The following is a 21,603-nucleotide window of genomic DNA, read 5'->3' on the forward strand; positions in this document are numbered from 1 at the left end:
TAGAACAGAAAAGCAGCAGGCTCTGGAAGTCGTAGGGTAAAAGTCAAATACCCCTGTACTACGTGATAGAACTTGATCAATAAACATTTAAAAATACCAGACACTGTCACATATCATATGGGTCTTAAATCATATTTTGACAAAAGTAAATATAATTTCCACCAAATTGGTCCTTATAACACTGAAGTCAATTTATTAATTTACTCAAAACTCTACCAAAACAATCAAACATTATCAAATGCTTTAATAACAATTAACAAAATGTAACATCACAAATGTTCGCATTCAAAGCACATCAAATATAATTTCCCATATTTGGCACCATCATCTCGTGATCTTCATGTTCTAATACTTTACAAGATCAAATACAAACCAATGCACATATCTTCTCCTGAATGATCAAACAGGATTCTGTACATTTGACCAAGAGAACAAAACGTGTTGACATCAGTCAGCGTCTCCTGATGATGACATCATGATATGACACACCAGGTGTTCTGTTTCTATAAGTTGGATGGGGGGGGGGGAAACAAGTGTAGGCAGGCAAGGGGTGTGTGGGACTGAGTTGGTCTCATTCCAGAGACAAACACATTCACCAATCATGGTATACATAATGGGTTGGTCCATGTCCTTCAACTGGAGGCAGCTGTGGTCAATTCAACCAGTGCTGTACTAGGCATCGCTTAGGAAAGCCCACAAGTCTTCAATGGTCTGGGTAGGTATAAGGTTGGTGGGTGGGTGGTGACTGGTTGGGAGTGAGGGGCTTAGCAGGGCAGTAAGGATAGCTGAACCTTCCCTAGGCAAATCCACCTTCTGACAAATAACACCAATGTGTTTTATAGGCATTGTACCCAATCCCAGCACAGCAACATGTAGGTCCATATTCTACATATGGCTCTCAGGACCTGCATGTGTGTCTGTGATCAGTTTTAGTCTTTATGGGCCTTTCCTTTGGGTTTCTCTTCCTCATTGTAAGACAGTCCGTATTCATTCATTCTGGTCTTATCAACAGGATACAGCCTTACGATAGAAAAATAGTGGAAAGAAGTTGTAGTAAACAAATTGATGCGTTCAATGTGAGAATATTCTGTTGTAGCATTGGAGATATTGTTACTTACAAGTGACTCATTTTACCAACTGCAACAGTCAATTTAGTGCAGTGTGTGTATAGGATCTTAATTTGACCAGTATTGTTGCAGATAAATAATCTTGCGGTAACAGAATTTGAATGTTTAGTCTACAATGTTGCTTAATCAGTGGTTAGTCTATCAGCTGGAAAAAGTAGGCTACTTAATATATTAATATAACCTTGTGTTAGTTTGAGTTTTCAGTAAATTTATGTAAATCAAAGGTTATCTGCATTTCCTGCAGCTTAGGGAAATTCTCAGCAACAAAACAGTGATCAAATGAAGATCCTACCTCTGTGTGTGTATCTGCCGTGTGGCTTACCATCTCTGGTACAAGTAGACGAGGAAAACCACATCATCCCTGAAGCAGGCTAACCGGTGGGAGGTGGGCATTGTGATGATGAAGGCAAATATGTCGTCGATAAAGGTGTTGAACGCCTGGGGATGGACAAATATAAACTATCATTAACGTCCTTCAGCTTCATCATCATCATCACTTTATGTAGTCTTTCTTTCTGATATATTTATGGATGTTTCATTGCAACAATTACTACACATTCCAGTAACCATACTGTTATTGTCCTTCAATGATAAAACCATTTCCGAGACATCTAACAGTGTAAAACCTGACGATCTCTCAAATGAGATCTTATATAATTCACTCACTTTATACATGAATGCTTTCCAGGGTAGATGTGCCACAGATTTGAACTGTTGAAACAAGAAAATAATCGATATGGACACCAGCATCTGGCTTTTAGCGGCATGCTAAAGATAACATACAACAGAAGACATGTGCACTAACGCTCAGTATAATGTAACTGACCTTGTAGTTAACAAAGAGTTGAGGTAGCATGAAGAGGAATCCAAAAGCGTACACTCCTGTCAAAAAAGAAACCATCAATGACAATAACAATGCTTCTATTCTTAATTATCATGTGATCATGGACGTGCACTGACAATGCATTTCTTATTTGTCCAATGACTCTGCCTATTGACTGAACATACAATAAAACATTTGATCTAAAAAAATAAAAAATAACACTTAAGGTAAATCTGGCTTTTAAAAGTGAATTAAAGCAAATCATGCTGGCTTCAGGATAATGTCAGAGAACATACCATTCACTAAACTGTTGATGATCCAGGAGTACCAACTGCCAAACAGAAAGCAGAGGAGACATTACACATTCAAAACACATAGTAGACCGGGTCTGGGCAACATATTGAGGCTCCAGGGCCACATCTCGAGGCTCCAGGGCCACATTGGGATTTCTAAATGCCACCGAGGGCCGCACAGATGTTTTTGGGAAGTCAATTTGTTAGTCAAACTCTATTTGCAGGCCATAAAAAGGGACATTATTTCAAGAAGACATAGGTCCATTGTAATTTCAAGTGTAGTCTGGGGTCTTTTTTAAATCCAAAATAATAATTTCTCGCTCCCAAAAAACTACTACAGTTGCCCATCACTATAGTAGACCCTAGTGTTATTGTCCAAAGTTATAGCCTACCTTTTGTATCTCAAAAACACTAAGGCATAAACCGCTCCTCCAATACACATTGGGTAGAGTAAATACCACAGGTACTTCATTGCCTGGGAAGAGAAGAACGTTGCAAGGAAAATCAAACGGATGCTATTTATGACAACGCTACTGTATACAAATTGAGGACAAATGAACACATGTAATGTTTGGTGCTTTTTGAAATGGACATAAAAAAGGTATATGGCAAGTCTCACAAGAGTATCATACTCTACAGTCCTCCTCTCTGATTCGTCAGACTTTCCAAACTGTGGGGAGACAAACACACACTTGATATCAATGTAGAACAAACAGAGAGCAAACGTAATCCTGAGAAAATTAACTCAGATGAACTGATATCTTTACAAACAAACCAGACTTACTATAAATGTGGGTTTTACACCCTTCCAGATAACCTGTATTTTAAAGGCTTTCTTCACCTTCCACACCTGTAGAGGGACAGATAAACCAGTCAGGTGGCGAGAGGACATTGTGTTCTTGTAGTTTATTGCACTATCATCCACAAGGATCTAAAATGTAGGGGATTAAGAGAAACCAGGACATGGATGATGGAATTACCAAACCTACAAAGGAGGACAACATTGATAGTCACTGAATAGTGCAGCAAACAGAAAAGATAATCAACTCAATCTGACAAAAGTCAATGGGGTCAGACATTTTACTAACGTGAACAACAGTAACTGTGCAAATAGAGAACTCTGGGAAACACCCTGTGCGTCCCAAATGGAACCCCATTTCCAGACACTGAGTTACGTCCCAACAATAACTCCTCCCCCCTGCGTCCCAACAATAACTCCTCCCCCCTGCGTCCCAACAATAACTCCTCCCCCCTGCGTCCCAACAATAACTCCTCCCCCTGCGTCCCAACAATAACTCCTTCCCCCTGCGTCCCAACAATAACTCCTCCCCCCTGCGTCCCAACAATAACTCCTCCCCCCTGCGTCCCAACAATAACTCCTCCCCCCTGCGTCCCAACAATAACTCCTTCCCCCTGCGTCCCAGCAATATCTCCTTCCCCCTGCGTCCCAACAATATCTCCTTCCCCCTGCGTCCCAACAATAACTCCTTCCCCCTGCGTCCCAGCAATATCTCCTTCCCCCTGCGTCCCAACAATAACTCCTTCCCCCTGCGTCCCAACAATAACCCCTTCCCCCTGCGTCCCAACAATACCTCCCCTCTTGTCCCAATAATATCTCCTTTCTCCTGTGTCCCAATAATATCGCCATTCTCCTGAAGTGTAGTATGATCTATATACCAGTCATTTCATTTCAAATGTGAATTATTAAACAAGTGCAAACTTTGTGAGGAAGGACAGTTAAATAGGGATATACAGTTGAAGTCGGAAGTTTACATACACTTAGGTTGGAGTCATTAAAACTCATTTTTCAACCACTCCACAAATTTCTTGCTAACAAACTATAGTTTTGGCAAGTCGGTTAGGACATCTACTTTGTGCATGACACAAGGAATTTTTCCATTCACAGTTTACAGATTATTTAACTTATAATTCACTGTATCACAATTCCAGTGGGTCAGAAGTTTACATACACTAAGTTGACAGTGCCTTTAAACAGCTTGGAAAATTCCAGACAATTATATCATGGCTTTAGAAGCTTCTGATGGGCTAATTGACATAATTTGAGGTTTACCTGTGGATGCATTTCAAGGCCTACCTTCAAATTCAGTGCCTCTTTGCTTGACATCATGGGAAAATCAAAAGAAATCAACATAGACCTCAGAAAAAAACTGTAACGACCCTGGGTTTATAAGCGCGGATATCGACTCTGCCGCACGAGCATGCTTTTGCGGCACAGTCGATAGCGCGCCGGACCTCGGGCTAGAAGTTCGAGGGTTCGAGACCTGCTCCCTGCGGTTTCATTACAAAACGTTGTAGACCTCCACAAGTCTGGTTCATCCTTGGGAGCAATTTCCAAACGCCTGAAGGTACCACGTTCATCTGTACAAACAATAGTACGCAAGTATAAACACCATGGGACCACGCAGCTGTCATACCGCTCAGGAAGGAGACGTGTTCTGTCTCCTAGAGATGAACGTACTTTGGTGCGGAAAGTGCAAATCAATCCCAGAACAACAGCAAAGGTCCTTGTGAAGATGCTTGAGGAAACAGGTATAAAAGTATCTACATCCACAGTAAAACGAGTCCTATATCGACATAACCTGAAAGGCCGCTCAGCAAGGAAGAAGCCACTGCTCCAAAAACGCCATAAAAACGGCTTGCAACTGTATATGGGGACAAAGAATGTACTTTTTGGAGAAATGTCCTCTGGTCTGATGAAACAAAAATCGAACTGTTTGGCATTAATGACCATCGTTATGTTTGGAGGAAAAAGGGGGAAGCTTGCAAGCCGAAGAACACCATCCCAACCGTGAAGCACGGGGGTGGCAGCATCATATTGTGGGGGTGCTTTGCTGCAGGAGGGACTGGTGTACTTCACAAAATACATGGCATCATGAGAAAGGAAAATTATGTGGATATATTGAAGCAACCAACGTCTCAAGACATCAGTCAGGAAGTTAAAGCTTGGTCGCAAATGGGTCTTCAAAATGGACAATGACCCCAAGCATACTTCCAAAGTTGCGGCAAAATGGCTTAAGGGCAACAAAGTCAAGGTATTGGAGTGGCCATCACAAAGCCCTGACCTCAATCCTATAGAAAATGTGTGGGCAAACTAAAAAAGCGTGTGAGAGCAAGGAGGCCTACAAACCTGACTCAGTTAGACCAGCTCTGTCAGGAGGAATGGGCCAAAAGTCACTGACCTTATTGTGGGAAGCTTGTGGAAGGCTACCCAAAACGTTTGACCCAAGTTAAACAATTTAAAGGCAACGCTACCAAATACTAATTGAGTGTACTTAAACTTCTGACCCACTGGGAATGTGATGAAAGAAATAAAAGCTGATATAAATCATTCTCTCCACTATTATTCTGACATTTCACATTCTTAAAATAAAGTGGTGATCCTAACTGACCTAAGACAGAGAATCTTTACTAGGATTAAATGTCAGGAATTGTGAAAAACGGAGTTTACTTGGCTAAGGTGTATGTAAACTTCCGACTTCAACTGTATATAGGCTGGGTCAAAAGTAGTGCACTACATAGGGAGCCATTTGGGATAAAAATAAATGCACGTGAGGAGACGTACCTCGATCATTGAGCCTACTCCAGCAGGAATGAGTACCAGCAGGCTGGTCTGCTCATCAAACAGGTACATGAAAATCACAATGGTGCTGAAACACCTCCACAGTACTGGAAAGGACCACAACATAAACACATGTAAGGGGAATAGTCAAAAACTGAAAATACAGCAGACAAAACAGACTGACCAGGTGAAAGTTATGATCCCTCATTAATGTCACTTGATAGATGCACTTCAATCAGTGTAGAGGAAGGGGAGGAGACTAGAGGTCGACCGATTATGATTTTTCAACGTTGATACCGATAATTGAAGGACCAAAAACCCAATACCGATTAAAATCGGCCGATTTTTATTTATTTATTTAATATATATATATATATATATATATATATATATATATATATATATATATATATATATATATATATATATATATATATATATATATATATGTAATAATGACAATTACAACAATACTGAATGAACACTTATTTTAACGTAATATAATACATAAATAAAAATCTATTTAGTCTCAAATAAATAATGAAACATGTTCAATTTGGTTTAAATAAGGCAAAAACACAGTGTTGAAGTAAAAGTGCAATATGTGCCATGTAAGAAAGCTAACGTTTAAGTTCCTTGCTCAGAACATGAGAACATATGAAAGCTGGTGGTTCCTTTTAACATGAGTCTTCAATATTCCCAGTTAAGAAGTTTTAGGTTGTAGTTATTATAGGAATTATAGGACTATTTCTCTCTAAAGCATTTGTATTTCATATACCTTTGACTATTGGATGTTCTTATATGCACTATAGTACTGCCAGCCTAATCTCGGGAGTTGATAGGCTTGAAGTCATAAACAGAGCTGTGCTTCAAGCATTGCGAAGAGCTGCTGGCAAACGTAGAAAAGTGCTGTTTGAATGAATGCTTACGAACCTGCTGCTGCCTACCACCGCTCAGTCAGACTGCTCTATCAAATCATAAACTTCATTATAATAAATACACAGAAATACGAGCCTTAGCTCATTAATATGGCCAAATCCGGGTGGCATCCATAAGTCTAAATATCGCTGTTACATTGCACCACCTTCAATGTTATGTACTTAATTATGTAAAATTCTGGCAAATTAATTACGGTCTTTACACAGTTCGCAAAGAGCCAGGCGGCCCAAACTGCTGCATATACCCCGACTCTGCTTGCACAGAACGCAAGAGAAGTGACACAATTTCCCTAGTTAATATTGCCTGCTAACATGAATTTCTTTTAACTAAATATGCAGGTTGAAAAAAATATATCTGTGTGTTGATTTTAAGGAAGGCATTGATGTTTATGGTTAGGTACATTGGTGCAACGACAGTGCTTTTTTTCACGAAAGCGCTTGTTAAATCATCACCCGTTTGGCGAAGTAGGCTGTGATTCGATGATAAATTAACAGGCACCGCATTGATTATTTGCAACGCAGGACAAGCTAGTTAAACTAGTAATATCATCAACCATGTGTAGTTAACTAGTGACTATGTTAAGATTGATTGTTTTTTTATAAGATAAGTTTAATGCTAGCTAGCAACTTACTTTGGCTCCTTGCTGCACTCGCGTAACAAGTGATCAGCCTGCCACACAGTCTCCTCGTGGAGTGCAATGTAATTGGCATCCAAAAATGCCGATTACAGATTGTTATGAAAACTTGAAATCGGCCCTGCCAATTAAATCGGTCGACCTCTAGAGACAGGTTAAAAAAGGATTTTTAATCCTTGAGACATGGATTGTGTATGCGTGCCATTCAGAGGGTGAATGTGCAAGACAAATTATTTAAGTGCCTTTGAAAAGGGTATGGTAGTAGGTGCCAGGTACACCGGTTTGTATTCATTTCAAAAGTTTTCAATTCAAATCATTTCCTGAATTACTTTAATTGTAATAGACCCCAAACCTGACTAACAGCATCTTCGTAAGAAGTCAACCCACCTGCTTTGCTGGACATCCCCACCATGCTTTTCTTCTGCTTCCAGAAGCTGATGTCATGTTTGAAGGCCAGGAAGTCAAACAGGAGCTGCAAATGAAACATGCTTTTAAGTTGCAATGTGACACAGGAATAATTTAGTGAATCTCAGTCATGCATGTGTGTGGCATGTAGACCTAGCGGTTAAGACCATTGGGCCAGTAACAGCCTCAAAGTTCGCTGGTTCAAATCCCCGAGCCGACTAGATGAAAAATAATCTGTCTATGTGCACTCCTGTAAGTCACTCTGGATAAGAGCGACTGCTAAATGACTAAACATTTTAAAATATAAACATTAAAAGATTATCATCACTTCATTTATATGGAACAGTAAGACTTCACATTCTTACATGAAAGGCAGCTATGAAGAAGGTGAGGGCTAAGAAGTACATGTTGGTTTCCACAAAAATCCCCTTGATTTCATCAGCATCTTTCTCAGTGAAGCCTGAAATCACAACAAATCGACTCATTAAAAAGGCTTCCACCAGAGTGCACAGCCGACCCCATTTTGACGTAATTCCTTGCCGTTGAGCGGAAATGCTTGTTTAGGTTCCACCTCCGAAGAATGACGCAAGCTTCTTATACAGTTGAAGTCAGAAGTTTACATACACTTTAGCCAAATACATTTAAACTCAAATACATTTACTCAGTTTTTCACAATTCCTGACATTTAATCCGAGTAAAAAAGTCCCGTCTTAAATCAGTAAGGATCACAACTTTATTTTAAGAATGTGAAATGTCAGAATAATAGTGGAGAGAATGATTTATATCAGCTTTTATTTCTTTCATTACATTCCCAGTGGGTCAAAAGTTAACATACACTGAATTAGTATTTGGTAGAATTGCCTTTAAAATTGTTTAACGTGGGTCAAACGTTTTGAGTAGCCTTCCACAAGCTTCCCAGAATAAGTTTGGTGAATTTTGGCCCATTCCTCCTGACAGAGCTGATGTAACTGAGTCAGGTTTGTAGGCATCCTTGCTCGCACACGCTTTTTCAGTTCTGCCCACAAATGTTCTATATGATTGAGGTAAGGCCTATGTGATGGCCACTCCAATACCTTGACTTTGTTGTCCTTAAGCCATTTTGCCACAACTTTGGAAGTATGCTTGGGGTCATTGTCCATTTGGAAGACCCATTTGCGACCAAGCTTTAACTTCCTGACTGATGTCTTGAGATGTTGCTTCAATATATCCACATCATTTTCCTGCCTCATGATGGCATCTATTTTGTGAAGTACACCAGTCCCTCCTGCAGCAAAGCACCCCCACAAAATGATGCTGCCACCCCCGTGCTTTACGGTTGGGATGGTGTTCTTCGGCTTGCAAGCTTCCCCCTTTTTCCTCCAAACATAAGGATGGTCATTATGGCATAAGTTCGATTTTTGTTTAATCAGACCAGAGGACATTTCTCCAAAAAGTACAATCTTTGTCCCCATGTGCAGTTGCAAACCGTGGTCTGGCTTTTTTACGGCGGTTTTGGAGCAGTGGCTTCTTCCTTGCTGAGCGGCCTTTCAGGTTATGTGAATATAGGACTCGTTTTACTGTGGATGTAGATACTTTTGTACCCGTTTCCTCCAGCATCTTCACAAGGACCTTTGCTGTTGTTCTGGGATTGATTTGCACTTTCCGCACCAAAGTACGTTCATCTCTAGGAGACAGAACACGTCTCCTTCCTGAGCGGTATGACAGCTGCGTGGTCCCATGGTGTTTATACTTGCGTACTATTGTTTGTACAGATGAACGTGGTACCTTCAGGCGTTTGGAAATTGCTCCCAAGGATGAACCAGACTTGTGGAGGTCTACATTTTTTCCCCCTGAGGTCTTGGCTGATTTCTTTTGATTTTGCCATGATTTTATTTTACCTTTATTTATTTAACTAGGCAAGTCAGTTAAGAACAAATTCTTATTTGATGATCAAGCAAAAGAGGAACTGAATTTGAAGGTAGGCCTTGAAATACATCCACAGGTACACCTCCAATTGACTCAAATCATGTCAATTAGCCTATCAGAAGCTTCTAAAGCCATGACATAATTGTCTGGAATTTTCCAAGCTGTTTAAAGGCATAGTCTACTTAGTGTATGTACACTTCTGACCCACTGGAATTGTGATACAGTGAATTATAAGTGAAATAATCTGTCTGTAAACAACTGTTGGAAAAATTACTTGTGTCATGCTCAAAGTAGTTGTCCTAACCGACTTGCCAAAACTATAGTTTGTTAACAAGAAATTTGTGGAGTGGTTGAAAAACGCGTTTTAATGACTCCAACCCAAGTTTATGTAAACTTCCGACTTCAACTGTACATAATCACGAATTGGGGATGGCAAAGAATGTCCTGGAGATTTCCACATGGACCGGGAAAACATAAACAAATAGAGAACTGACAGCTGTCAGTTTAGCTAGCTAGCATGCTAACCTTAGCTATCTAGCTTGCTAATGCTACCTGTTGTTTTTTTAACTACCTACACCGTATTCAAAAGATTAGCCAGCTGGCTGGTTCTAGAGCTGGATTTGTCATAAGCATAAATCGGGAAACCAGTATCTTTGACTTCACCATCTATTGTCGTCTCCAAAGTTTTAGCATCTTCCATAAGAGACGTGTTTTTCTACATTGTAATGGATATGGTGCAACCTTTGGTAGGTAGGCTGCTGGCAGACTTCAGCTGCGGTACAGCAAATCCAAGTCAGCCTGTGCTCATGGTTCTCATAGGGGAAGTCCAATGACTTCGCTCATGATGCATGTGGTAAATGACACGTCACAACACCCTGAGCGCATTGGACACGAAACACCAATACAATTGCACAACAAAATAGAGAAAAAAAGTGAGTTAAATTTTCTCTTGTGGGTGCCTGTTCATTATAGGATAGACACTTGTGGTTTAGCTGCACTAATCAAATCAGTGAAGCGTGTAGCGAAGCAAGACTTTAGTGGTCAAAAACGTTCATCTTGGGGCGACGGGGGGAGCAGGGTCCCAAAATGCAATCATAACACACAATTATACCATTTATAAAAATGGTCATGTTCTATAAAGACTAGCTCAACAATCTGTGAAAAATTACAAATTATACAATTTATTATGTTAATTTTCTGGTAAAAAGGGGAGGTGCAAAAACATACGTTTGCGTCCCCTATTTTAATTTGCTCCATGGCTCAGGTGGCCAAGTGTAGACTACGGTAAAAAGCGGTTTAGCTCAGTCGGGACGAGGAAGAACTTTGCAGGTGTTTCTCATTAATAAACAATGCCATGCTGGTGGATAGTAACATTAAAATAAAACCCAGCGCTAAAAAGAAACAGACTGAAAAGTATTAGCACATCCTATCATAGGGGAAACATACCGCATTGCCACAAGCCCAAATATATCAAACTTCGACTTAAACTATGACTTATTGACTTCAAATTGTTGTGCAACATCATGGGTAAGCTCTGATCATTGTCTTTCAGTTGAAAATGTTTTAGTTCCTCCCTTTATCAAACATCAGTTTGCATGTTCAAACAGACAAAACAAAGGATTTTATTTTATATTTCTTACTACAGTTATTGAACCTCTTCCACTCAGACTTTATTAATGACATAACAGTAGCAACTATAGGATAGAAGTCACTCTCGTGATGCGGTCGTTCAGTTTGTGATCCTCTGGCGGTAGGTAGTATGACTCACGCAGATTAGTGTCAATTCCGTACACTAGTATTAACTAGCATAATGGGTGCTGTTTCCCGGACAGATTAAGCCTAGTCACGACTAAAAGGCAATCTCAATGAAGAATCGACAAGGAAAATTATGTTTTGTACAGGACTAGGCTTGATCTGTGTCCGGTAAACCACCCCAATGAGTTCGGTCATAGTACTACCCATAGAGATATTGAATTATAATGCCATTTCTATAGTACTACTCACCGAATTGTTGCAGGGAGTAGACGGCATCTTGCATGTGAATCCAGAAGCGGAGTTTCCCGAGGGAGATGGTATCATAGGAGATAGTGAGAGGGAGTTCCGTGCTGGTGCTGTTGATCTCCATCAAGTCCTTCACTCTGTTGCTCAGCTCATCCACAAACAGCACTGGAAGGTACACCCTCTTCTTTCCATTTTCAAATCTGGAACACAGTAAAACAATTGCTACTTTTATGTCATTAATGAAGTCTGAGTGGAAGAGGCTCTGACAGCTGTCAGTTCTCTATTTGTTTATGCTTTCCCGGTCCATGTGGAAATCTCCAGGACATTCTTTCCCATCCCCAATTCATGATTATGTATAAGAGGTGGAACCTAAACAAGCATTTCCCCTTGAAGGCAAGGAATTACGTCAAAATGGGGTCGGCTGTGCACTCTGGTGGAAGCCTTTTTAATGAGTCGATTTGTTGTGATTTCAGGCTTCACTGAGAAAGATGCTGATGAAATCAAGGGGATTTTTGTGGAAACCAACATGTACTTCTTAGCCCTCACCTTCTTCATAGCTGCCTTTCATGTAAGAATGTGAAGTCTTACTGTTCCATATAAATTAAGTGATGATCATCTTTTAATAAAGGCTCTGGAACCTCAATTTAGAATTGTTGTATTGTAATACAAAGCATGAGTTGGCACACCCCCAAAAGGTTGGTAGAGGTGCTGACTAATGGAGAGTAAACTGTAGGCTATGAAAATAAATAAAGAGAGTCACACTCTATATACAAGCTCCCAGTAATTGATTGGGTAAACCACCAATGTTTCAGCATCACTGTGCCTTCTTCACCCTGAAGAAGGTGTTGTGTATTGTATCATTAGTTCCAGCTGTCCATTTATGAGTGTATGATGAATTGTATCATAAGTGCGTTCTTACACTCGCAGGTAGCGGTGCACGTCGCTGGGCAGGAAGTCCCTGTCGAAGATAAAGTCCTCTGACACCACATTGAGGGTGAGACGGGAGCGCCAGTGAGACACGGGCCGATCCACTGCAGAGTCACCTCCTTTAGGCTTCCGTTTCTGCTGCTCCGCCTGCCCTGGGCACAATGACCACAGCAGATCAGAGGAAAAGACAAGGGAAAAACTGAACATCACAATCAGCATGACAGTTTTAAAGACGTACTCCACAGAAAATGCATTCCAATGTGAAAGGTATTAAAATGTAACAGACTGATAAAAAAAAGATGCTATAAAAGGGACAATTCAGAACGGTTGATTCCAAGGCAGGACACTGTCTGCGCATACAGACATACCCTAACAATAAAGAGACCTATGAATGCCTTGCTTTGGATCTTGTTGGTTACGTCTCAAATATCACTTTATTCCCTTTATAGTGCACTACTTTTCACCAGAGCCCATAGCAGTGAACTATAAAGGGAATATGGTGCTCTTTAGTGCAGTGTAATAGTAGTCTGACCTGTGGTGCTTCCTCCCCTGAGATCAGGCTGACCTCTGGTGGTTTGGGTATCATGTAGGTGGTGAGCTGGGACACCAGATGCACCTGTCTGGGGTCCTGCCACGGGGACATACCTGCCTGGTGAACAAACACCATGGCATACAGCGTCCCATTCTTACAGGTCTTCTTTGGGAGAGAAACATTCACTATCCTTTAGGAAAAGGGATACATAGGTGAATATGAACTGGGTGGTTCAAGCCCTGAATGCTGATTAGCTGACAGTCGTGGTTTATCACAGGTATGACAAAACAGTTCTTTTTACTGCTCTAATTACGTTGATAACCAGTTCATAATAGCAATAAGGCACCTCTGGGTTTTGTGGTATATGGGCAATATACCAAGGCTAAGGGCTGTATCCAGGCACTCCGCGTTGCGTCGTGGGTAAGAACATCCCTTAGCCGTGGTATACTGGCCGTATACCACAAACCCCCTTGTGCCTTATTGTGTAAATATAGCAGGGAGAGGTCAATCTTTGCAGGTTGAAGTAGTCTCTATAGCAGTTTGTTCAATGTTAATCAGTTACTATGAATGTGGGCAGATATCTGCACTCGTTTTGGTAACAGATGACTTGCTAATATGAAGTCCTAGTCATCCTGCAAATACCCAGAGATCACTGACTGTGTCTACCACAAAGTTTTCATAGGTGATCATCGTGCTTATTACAACTGACTGACTGATAGATACCACCATATCCTGTCACCGTAAGACATGTTGCACCTTTCAAACTTGGTCTCAACATCAAAGTCCTCCTCCTTGTGAATGAGGGTGTGTCCCCCATCAGCATTGGGTCGCAAGGCTGTGTAGATACTCAGCTGGGAATGGAGAATAAAGAACACAGCAAATGTTTCCACACCCAAAACAACTGTCTGACTGGCAAGTTTTCATTCCATCTAGCTAGCTTGCAATGATGCATACCAACCTGCAATCTTGGTTTTCCTGCCAAATATGGGTTGATGCAGTTTTCGAATTTGGGGTTCTCACAAGGTTTGGTGTAAACGATGCCATACATCACCCAGCAAGTGTGCAAAACATACACAACGAACACCCCGACTATCAGCGTCGTGAAAGAGGTCTTCTGAAACATGCTCCTGACTCCCGTCTAGTCATTCAAATACCAAATGTGCCAGGCAGATACCGTAGCAACGCTATCCTCTTCTGAAACCGAGTCAAGGACAGATGTGAAACTCAGAGAGAATTTAGCTGAGGCAGATTAACATCGGTTGATGAATTGCTCACTGTAACGTTAGTGTAGTTTATGGACTGGTCAATGTGGTCACAGGTGTCGGCTGGTGCTAGGCTAACCATGGCTAGATATCGTTGACCACACTATACGTCTCCTCATGTCTTTAACCTATCAAATGTAAAGTCTATTAGTCCATATTTTGTGCATTATAAAATCCCCGAATTCTGCTCGTCACTTTGCATCTCGAAATTGCAATATCACGGCTATTTTAAAGAAGCATGGATGTGTCAGCTAACTACTTCCTTGATTTATTTCCTGGTTACAATAGTCAGGAAAGTATCAAACTGCGGCTGCGCAAATCCAACAATCTGCATACCAGCTGAAAATATCTTGGCCACTAGATGTCATCCATGCTCCGTGCAGTGCTCTCTTGATTATAATGTCGGTTTTTACAAGTCACCTTTACACTGTCAGTGCCAGGTCTACATCAACAATAGAAGCATTATTATTTTAATTTCCAACCTCTGCACTTGAATAAATACAATATATGTAGCTATTAGCAGTGTCCGACACCTGTCATTTCTGGATCGTTTCGTTCCTGAACCCATTTGCCAGGATCCGGTACCTCTCGTGGCTTGAAAAATACTTTTTCTGTTTGCAATGTAAAATTAAAATAAAAGCAATCAGTTAGGCTAATTCAAGTTGACTCCTCTGTAATTCTCTTGGCTGTCGCCAAAAATTGTTATGTGAAAACGTGCCTGATAACTGATTCGTGTTTGGTCGGCCCGGGTTTATGATTTGCACAACATTGTAGCCTATATAGACCAACGCGTCGCCATTGCTGTGGTGAGAGAGAGAAGCGCGCCTGTATCTCTCACAGAACTAGAATGAGATTCACTTTCTATGATCTCTCTCCCTCTCTCCCTCTCTACGCTGATAGATATGAGCATGCAACTCTCATCTCTCCAGCGTTACACTTCATCATTTATTTCCTTAAAGAATCATGGCTGCGCGAAGCAGCACGCCTGATAAATTGAAATACATTTTCCAAAGTCATTGAATTACTGCTGTCTGTTCAGAAATAAATGAAACAAATCCGAATAATACACCAAGAGTAGGCCTATAATTGTGCCACAGATGATCAATAGTTTATTTTAAAAACTTGCCTAGCTGTGGATTGTGTGTAGCTCAATCACGAGCCATGTCTACAGTCGGGAACAGGGTGAAAGCACACACAGCATGCAGCCAAAACAGGCCTTTCGCAATATTTCAAATACAATCACGGGAAAATACAGGTTGGAAAGAAAATGCATCCTGCTGAAAAGAGAAGACTAGTCTGTCTGTAGACGACAAAGTTATCAACTTCCAAATAGGTCTATTGAGGGAACAGCATTGTTTTAACAAGTAAAACAAGAGATGCTCTCATTTGGCATGAGAGCATCCCGGTGAGTGAGCCGAGCATCATTGGGTGAGTCAGTGAAACTGGAAAGCTTTTTTAGGACTGTAATTTCCTCCTTATATTGTACAATATGTGTGTCTCCACACACCTAGGTCTAGGCAATTGATGGATTGAAGACATTATCGTTTTTATTGATCTCAGATTCTCAGTTTGTCAACGTCAAAGTAGCCTGTCATTTTGATCTTTTGTGAGGTATTAAGAAATATTCTGCTAGTCTCCAGTCATCTAAAATTATGTAGAATTGCATGAAATGGGTTTATAAAGTCCAAAGCTTTCCTGAACCCTAGGCTACAATATTTTTTCTCCCATGTGTGCAACTTATGCAAGCGCCTCTACTCTACTGATCTATGCCAGAATGCTAAAGCATGATAATGCATGCAATGCTATATTATAAAGGAGTTTTTTTTCTTCATGTGTTCCAGTATCTTTACCCATGGTCTCCCCTCTCTCGGGCTCACTTTTTGTTCCTGCACCTCCAAATTTACAAATTAAGCACGGGCTATTAGGTCTACTATTAAAGGCATAGCCTATTTGTAGTACATACAGTTGAAGTCGGAAGTTTACATAGACTTAGGTTGGAGTCATTTAAACTTGTTTTTCAACCACTCCACAAATTTCTTGTTGGTTAGGACATCTACTTTGTGCATGACACAAGTAATTTTTTCAACATTTGTTCCCAGACAGATTATTTCACTTATAATTCACTGTATCACAATTCCAGTGGGTCAGAAGTTTACATACACTAAATTGACTGTGCCTTTAAACAGCTTGGAAAATTCCAGAAAATTATGTCATGGCTTTAGAAGCTTCTGATAGGCTAATTGACATAATTTGAGTCAATTGGAGGTGTACCTGTGGATGTATTTCAAGGCCTACCTTCAAATTCAGTGCCTCTTTGCTTGAAATCATGGGAAAATCTAAAGAAATCAGTCAAGACCTCAGAAAAAAATTGTAGACCTCCATGAGTCTGGTTCATCCTTGGGACCAATTTCCAAACGCCTGAAGGTACCACGTGCATCTGTACAAACAATAGTACGCAAGTATGAACACCATGGGACCACGCAGCTGTCATACCGCTCAGGAAGGAGACGCGTTCTGTCTCATAGAGATGAACGTACTTTGGTGTGAAAAGTGCAAATCAATCCCAGAACAACAGCAAAGGACCTTGTGAAGATGCTGGAGGAAACAGGTACAAAAGTATCTATATCCACAGCAAAGCGAGTCCTATATCGACATAACCTGAAAGGCCGCTCAGCAAGGAAGAAGCCACTGCTCCAAAACCGCCGTAAAAAAGCCAGACCACGGTTTGCAATTGCACATGGGGACAAAGATTGTACTTTTTGGAGAAATGTCCTCTGGTCTGATGAAACAAAAATAGAACTGTTTTGCCATAATGACCATCATTATGTTTGGAGGAAAAGGGGGGGGCCTTGCAAGCCGAAGAACACCATCCCAATCATGAAGCACGGGGGTGGCAGCATCATGTTGTGGGGGTGCTTTGCAGGAGGGACTGGTGCACTTCACCAAATAAAGGGCATCATGAGGCAGGAAAATTATGTGGATATATTGAAGCAACATCTCAAGACATCAGTCAGGAAGTTAAAGCTTGGTCGCAAATGGGTCTTCCAAATGGACAATGACCCCAAGCATACTTCCAAAGTTGTGGCAAAATGGCTTAAGGACAACAAAGTCAAGGTATTGGAGTGGCCATCATGAAGCCCTGACCTCAATCCTATAGAAAATTTGTGGGCAGAACTGAAAAAGCGTGTGCGAGCAAGGAGGCCTACAAACCTGACTCAGTTACATCAGCTCTGTCAGGAGGAATGGGCCAAAATTCACCCAACTTATTGTGGGAAGCTTGTGGAAGGCTACCCGAAACGTGTGACCCAAGTTAAACACTTTAAAGGGAATTCCTCCTAAATACTAATTAAGTGTATTTAAACTTTAGACCCATGGGAATGAGAAGAAAGAAATAAAAGCTGAAATAAATCATTCTCTCTACTATTATTCTGACATTTCACATTCTTAAAATAAAGTTGTGATCCTTACTGATTTAAGACAGGACATTTTTACTAGGATTAAATGTCAGGAATTGTGAAAAACTGAGTTTAAATGTATTTGGCTAAGGTGTATGTAAACTTCCGACTTCAACTGTATATAGGTGTTGCTCCCAATTTGTCTCACGCCGTTTGTGCAAAGTTGCTCAGTCATTAGACTTACTTAGACCAAGACGTGCCAGTGAGGGAGAAATGCAACTTCTATAGATTTGCTTAATCCCCTGAGAAGACATTGAACAACTACCCAAAACTTTTTGTAGCCTTGCTTAGGGCAGTCTTAGAAAGATGGTGCTTAGAAAGAAACTGTTATGAAAAGAGAGGCGTGGTGAATGGTCAGTTTTAGTCACTTGTCTGGCCTCGAGATCAAACTACCCAGACTTACTCTTTCATCTCCTGTCAGCATCTCTGACCTTCTAGAACGTCCATGGTTATTCTCCTGTCAGCGTCACTGACCTTCTAGAATGTCCATGGTCATTCTCCAGTGAGCATCACTGACCTTCTAGAACGTCCATGGTCATTCTCTTGTCTGCATCACTGACCTTCTAGAACGTCCATGGTCATTCTCAGACAATCCATCAGTTCTATCATCAGAGAGCAATAGGACAAGGGTGGAAACAAGTTCTTCACCCAAAGGTTTGGTTACTAGCTAATACACTGCTATTATCCTTAAACATACAGGTTGTATGGTGTATTATTGTTTGTATTTGTGTCTGTATGCGTCTGCAAGCACGTCTGTTTTTGCTTGTTTATGTTCAAGCAGCACGGCAGTTTCAGAGAGAAATGGGCACAGAGAAAAGATGGAGGAGGAGAGAAAGAGAGAGTTGTGATGATAAGTGAGGACAGAAAAAGTAGAGCAGGGAGGGAATGAAGACCACATTGTGCCCCCTTTATTGATTTTCTGCTTAAAACACTCATTTGGAGGCCAACAGCAGAAGCAGGAGGGTTCTTCCTGAATGAACAAACACCCTCGGTAGGGAATGTACTGCCTTCTTAAAGCCGCTCGCCCTGAGAGGAAAACTAACGACGAGGAGCAAATCCAATAAGCAGCAGCTAAATGACATACTGTCTTTATTTGCCAGAAGCTCCTCCTATGAGAAATCTGTTGGTCCTTTTTCATTATAAAGTATTTACCGGACAACAAATGATTGCTGACAGTAAGTAGGCCTACACATAATCAGGGACAGATATGGATGAAAGGTTGGATCTTTACCACACTGTGCGCAAATACAGTAAAGTGCTTACATACATGATTCAGACATTTATGGTCAGGGTTTGAACTACTTCAGTGACAGCTAGATATACATAATGTACAGTACATTACAGTTGTATTGCACTCAGAAAATAAATATTGGCACATCCCACATACTGAATTGCATGTAATGAACTGCAAATATGTGGCAACAGGTCATGAAAACAATTCATTATAAAAAAGACAAATAAATATTGAGTTACCACAGACACACATCTAACCCTAACCCTAGCTTCATGTCCACACCCCGGCTCAACCCTAGCATCTCTAGTGATAACCCTAACCCTTAGGTTTAATCCTGGCTCAACCCTAATCTAACCCCCCCATATAGTGCTACCCCCCCCCTGAATTCCCAATGTAACCCCTTTATCTATCTGCCTCTCCATAGGGACCACTTCCCTTCATACCTCCCTCCATTCTCTGCCATAAACATTGGACCTGATTGGCATTCTTCCGTTGTCCGTTGCTCTTAAGCTTTTAATGACATCAGTACCTCCTCTCTGAGTATTTAACATTAATCAGAAGGTGATTGGCTTTAATGTATGGGGTCATCCATTTCCATCAGATTACCTTTAGGGTGTGGTGAGGGGACTTGTGGAGCAAATAGAATTGGGAAGCATATGAATTTCCATTACTATTCACTGACAACTGAATTACTTTACTTTTAATTGGAAAAGATCATAACTCTCACATGAGGAAGGTAGTGCAGAGGAGTCTGGCAAACATTCGTTATCATATGGCGCCCACAGCGTCTGACCAGAATGAGACATTCATCAAATCCCTGACACAGGAGACACTTGGGCTCCACAATGCGGAAAGTAAAGTGACCTTGACTGAGGAGAAACAATGGAGGGAATCTTCACAGCACCAGACTACTCATCTTCTCTTTTCTTTCTCACTCTTCGTTGAACTCCCTCTTACCTACAAAGCGCACTGTCGTTTAGATTGCCCTTTTTCTTTACGGCTGCCTGGTTCTCGTCCTGTCAGCCAAAGTATGCTTTTATTTTCCCCAGGTCTGCCTCTCTCTCTCTCTCTCTCTCTCTCTCTCTCTCCTCTTTCAAATCTTGCTGTCGTCACGGCTGAAGTTCAAACGAATGTTTCCATCCAGCTGGTTAGAATCTCATCAAGGAGAGAGTTTCTCCATCCGGTTGGTGAGAATCTCATCAAGCCCAGACAGTGTCCTCATCCGGCTGGTTAGAATCTCATCAAGGTCAGACAGTGTCTCCATCCGGCTGGTTAGAATTTCATCAAGCCCAGACAGTGTCCTCATCCGGCTGGCTAGAATCTCATCAAGCCCAGACAGTGTCCTCATCCGGCTGGCTAGAATCTCATCAAGGCCAGACAGTGTCTCCATCCGGCTGGTTAGAATCTCATCAAGGCCAGACAGTGTCTCCATCCGGCTGGTGAGAATCTCATCAAGGCCAGCCAGTTTCTCCATCCGGCTGGTGAGAATCTCATCAAGGCCAGACAGTTTCTCCATCCGGCTGGTGAGAATCTCATCAAGGCCATTGTCAAGTTGTGTATGGTTCACACTGCAGCTCTTTGCCCAAACTTGAAAAAGGCCTTTAAGGACTGAAGGACGCAAGGGACAACTCAATTTTCTTCTGACTTCTTTTATTTATTTATTTAGTCAGTTAGTTAGTTAATTAGTTAATTAGTTAGTTAGTTTTTTAGATAACCGGTTGAGTCTCCAAAATCCTAAATGAGCTGAATGTGTATGAATGAGAGTCTCCTCTTCCATGAATGACTTCCAGTGAAATGCTTTATCACCAAACATTTCACCACCTGCTATCACAAAGGTGCACCAGTATATATGTTCCCCAGGGAAACACAAGCTAATGATGGGTTCCACAATGCATACACTCTTTCGCCCCCTGCTGGTGTTTTATCTTTGAAATCAGTTCAAAATGTGAATGCCTTGAATATGAATACCTGTCTTTTTGACGCAACACCCATACAGTGTCCTCATCTGGCTGGTGAGAATCTCATCAAGCCCAGACAGTGTCCTCATCTGGCTGGTGAGAATCTCATCAAGCCCATACATACAGTGTCCTCATCTGGCTGGTGAGAATCTCATCAAGCCCATACAGTGTCCTCATCTGGCTGGTTAGAATCTCATCAAGCCCAGACAGTGTTTCCATCTGGCTGGTGAGAATCTCATCAAGCCCATACAGTGTCCTCATCCGGCTGGTTAGAATCTCATCAAGGCCAGAGCACCGGTCACATGCCGAAGCAGAGAGAAACAATGGAGTCATGTGCAGCTGCTTTTCTTGTGTAGCCATGGGTGGATATGAAATCTGTATTTTAAGCAAGGGAAACATTTACAGAACAGCATGGCTGGAGATACATACAGTGAAAACGGATGTCTGGTTTGGAAGTGAAACTTTGTCTGGCTTGAGGAAAAGAATGATGGGGTTCTTAAAACCTCTTGGCGTTCCCCTAGGACAGGG

General features: G+C 41.3%; 1 protein-coding gene across 1 annotated transcript; it reads right to left on the bottom strand.

Moving 5' to 3' along the window:
* Window positions 1-170: 170 nt before the first annotated feature.
* On the bottom strand, window positions 171-14,726 carry LOC106588996 (cleft lip and palate transmembrane protein 1-like protein). Its single transcript, XM_014178609.2, has 16 exons — window positions 14,125-14,726; window positions 13,923-14,017; window positions 13,167-13,356; window positions 12,627-12,781; window positions 11,711-11,907; window positions 8,167-8,261; window positions 7,784-7,868; window positions 5,827-5,930; window positions 3,028-3,093; window positions 2,863-2,913; window positions 2,636-2,718; window positions 2,247-2,281; window positions 1,954-2,009; window positions 1,794-1,838; window positions 1,450-1,565; window positions 171-1,020 (listed from the first exon to the last, which is right to left on the bottom strand). The coding sequence occupies exons 1-16, from the start codon at window positions 14,287-14,289 to the stop codon at window positions 930-932; spliced, it is 1,629 nt and encodes a 542-aa protein (XP_014034084.1). The 5' UTR covers window positions 14,290-14,726; the 3' UTR covers window positions 171-929.
* Between the last annotated feature and the right edge of the window lie 6,877 nt (window positions 14,727-21,603).

This window comes from Salmo salar, chromosome ssa27 (assembly GCF_905237065.1).
Source record: "Salmo salar chromosome ssa27, Ssal_v3.1, whole genome shotgun sequence".
NCBI lineage: Eukaryota > Metazoa > Chordata > Actinopteri > Salmoniformes > Salmonidae > Salmo > Salmo salar.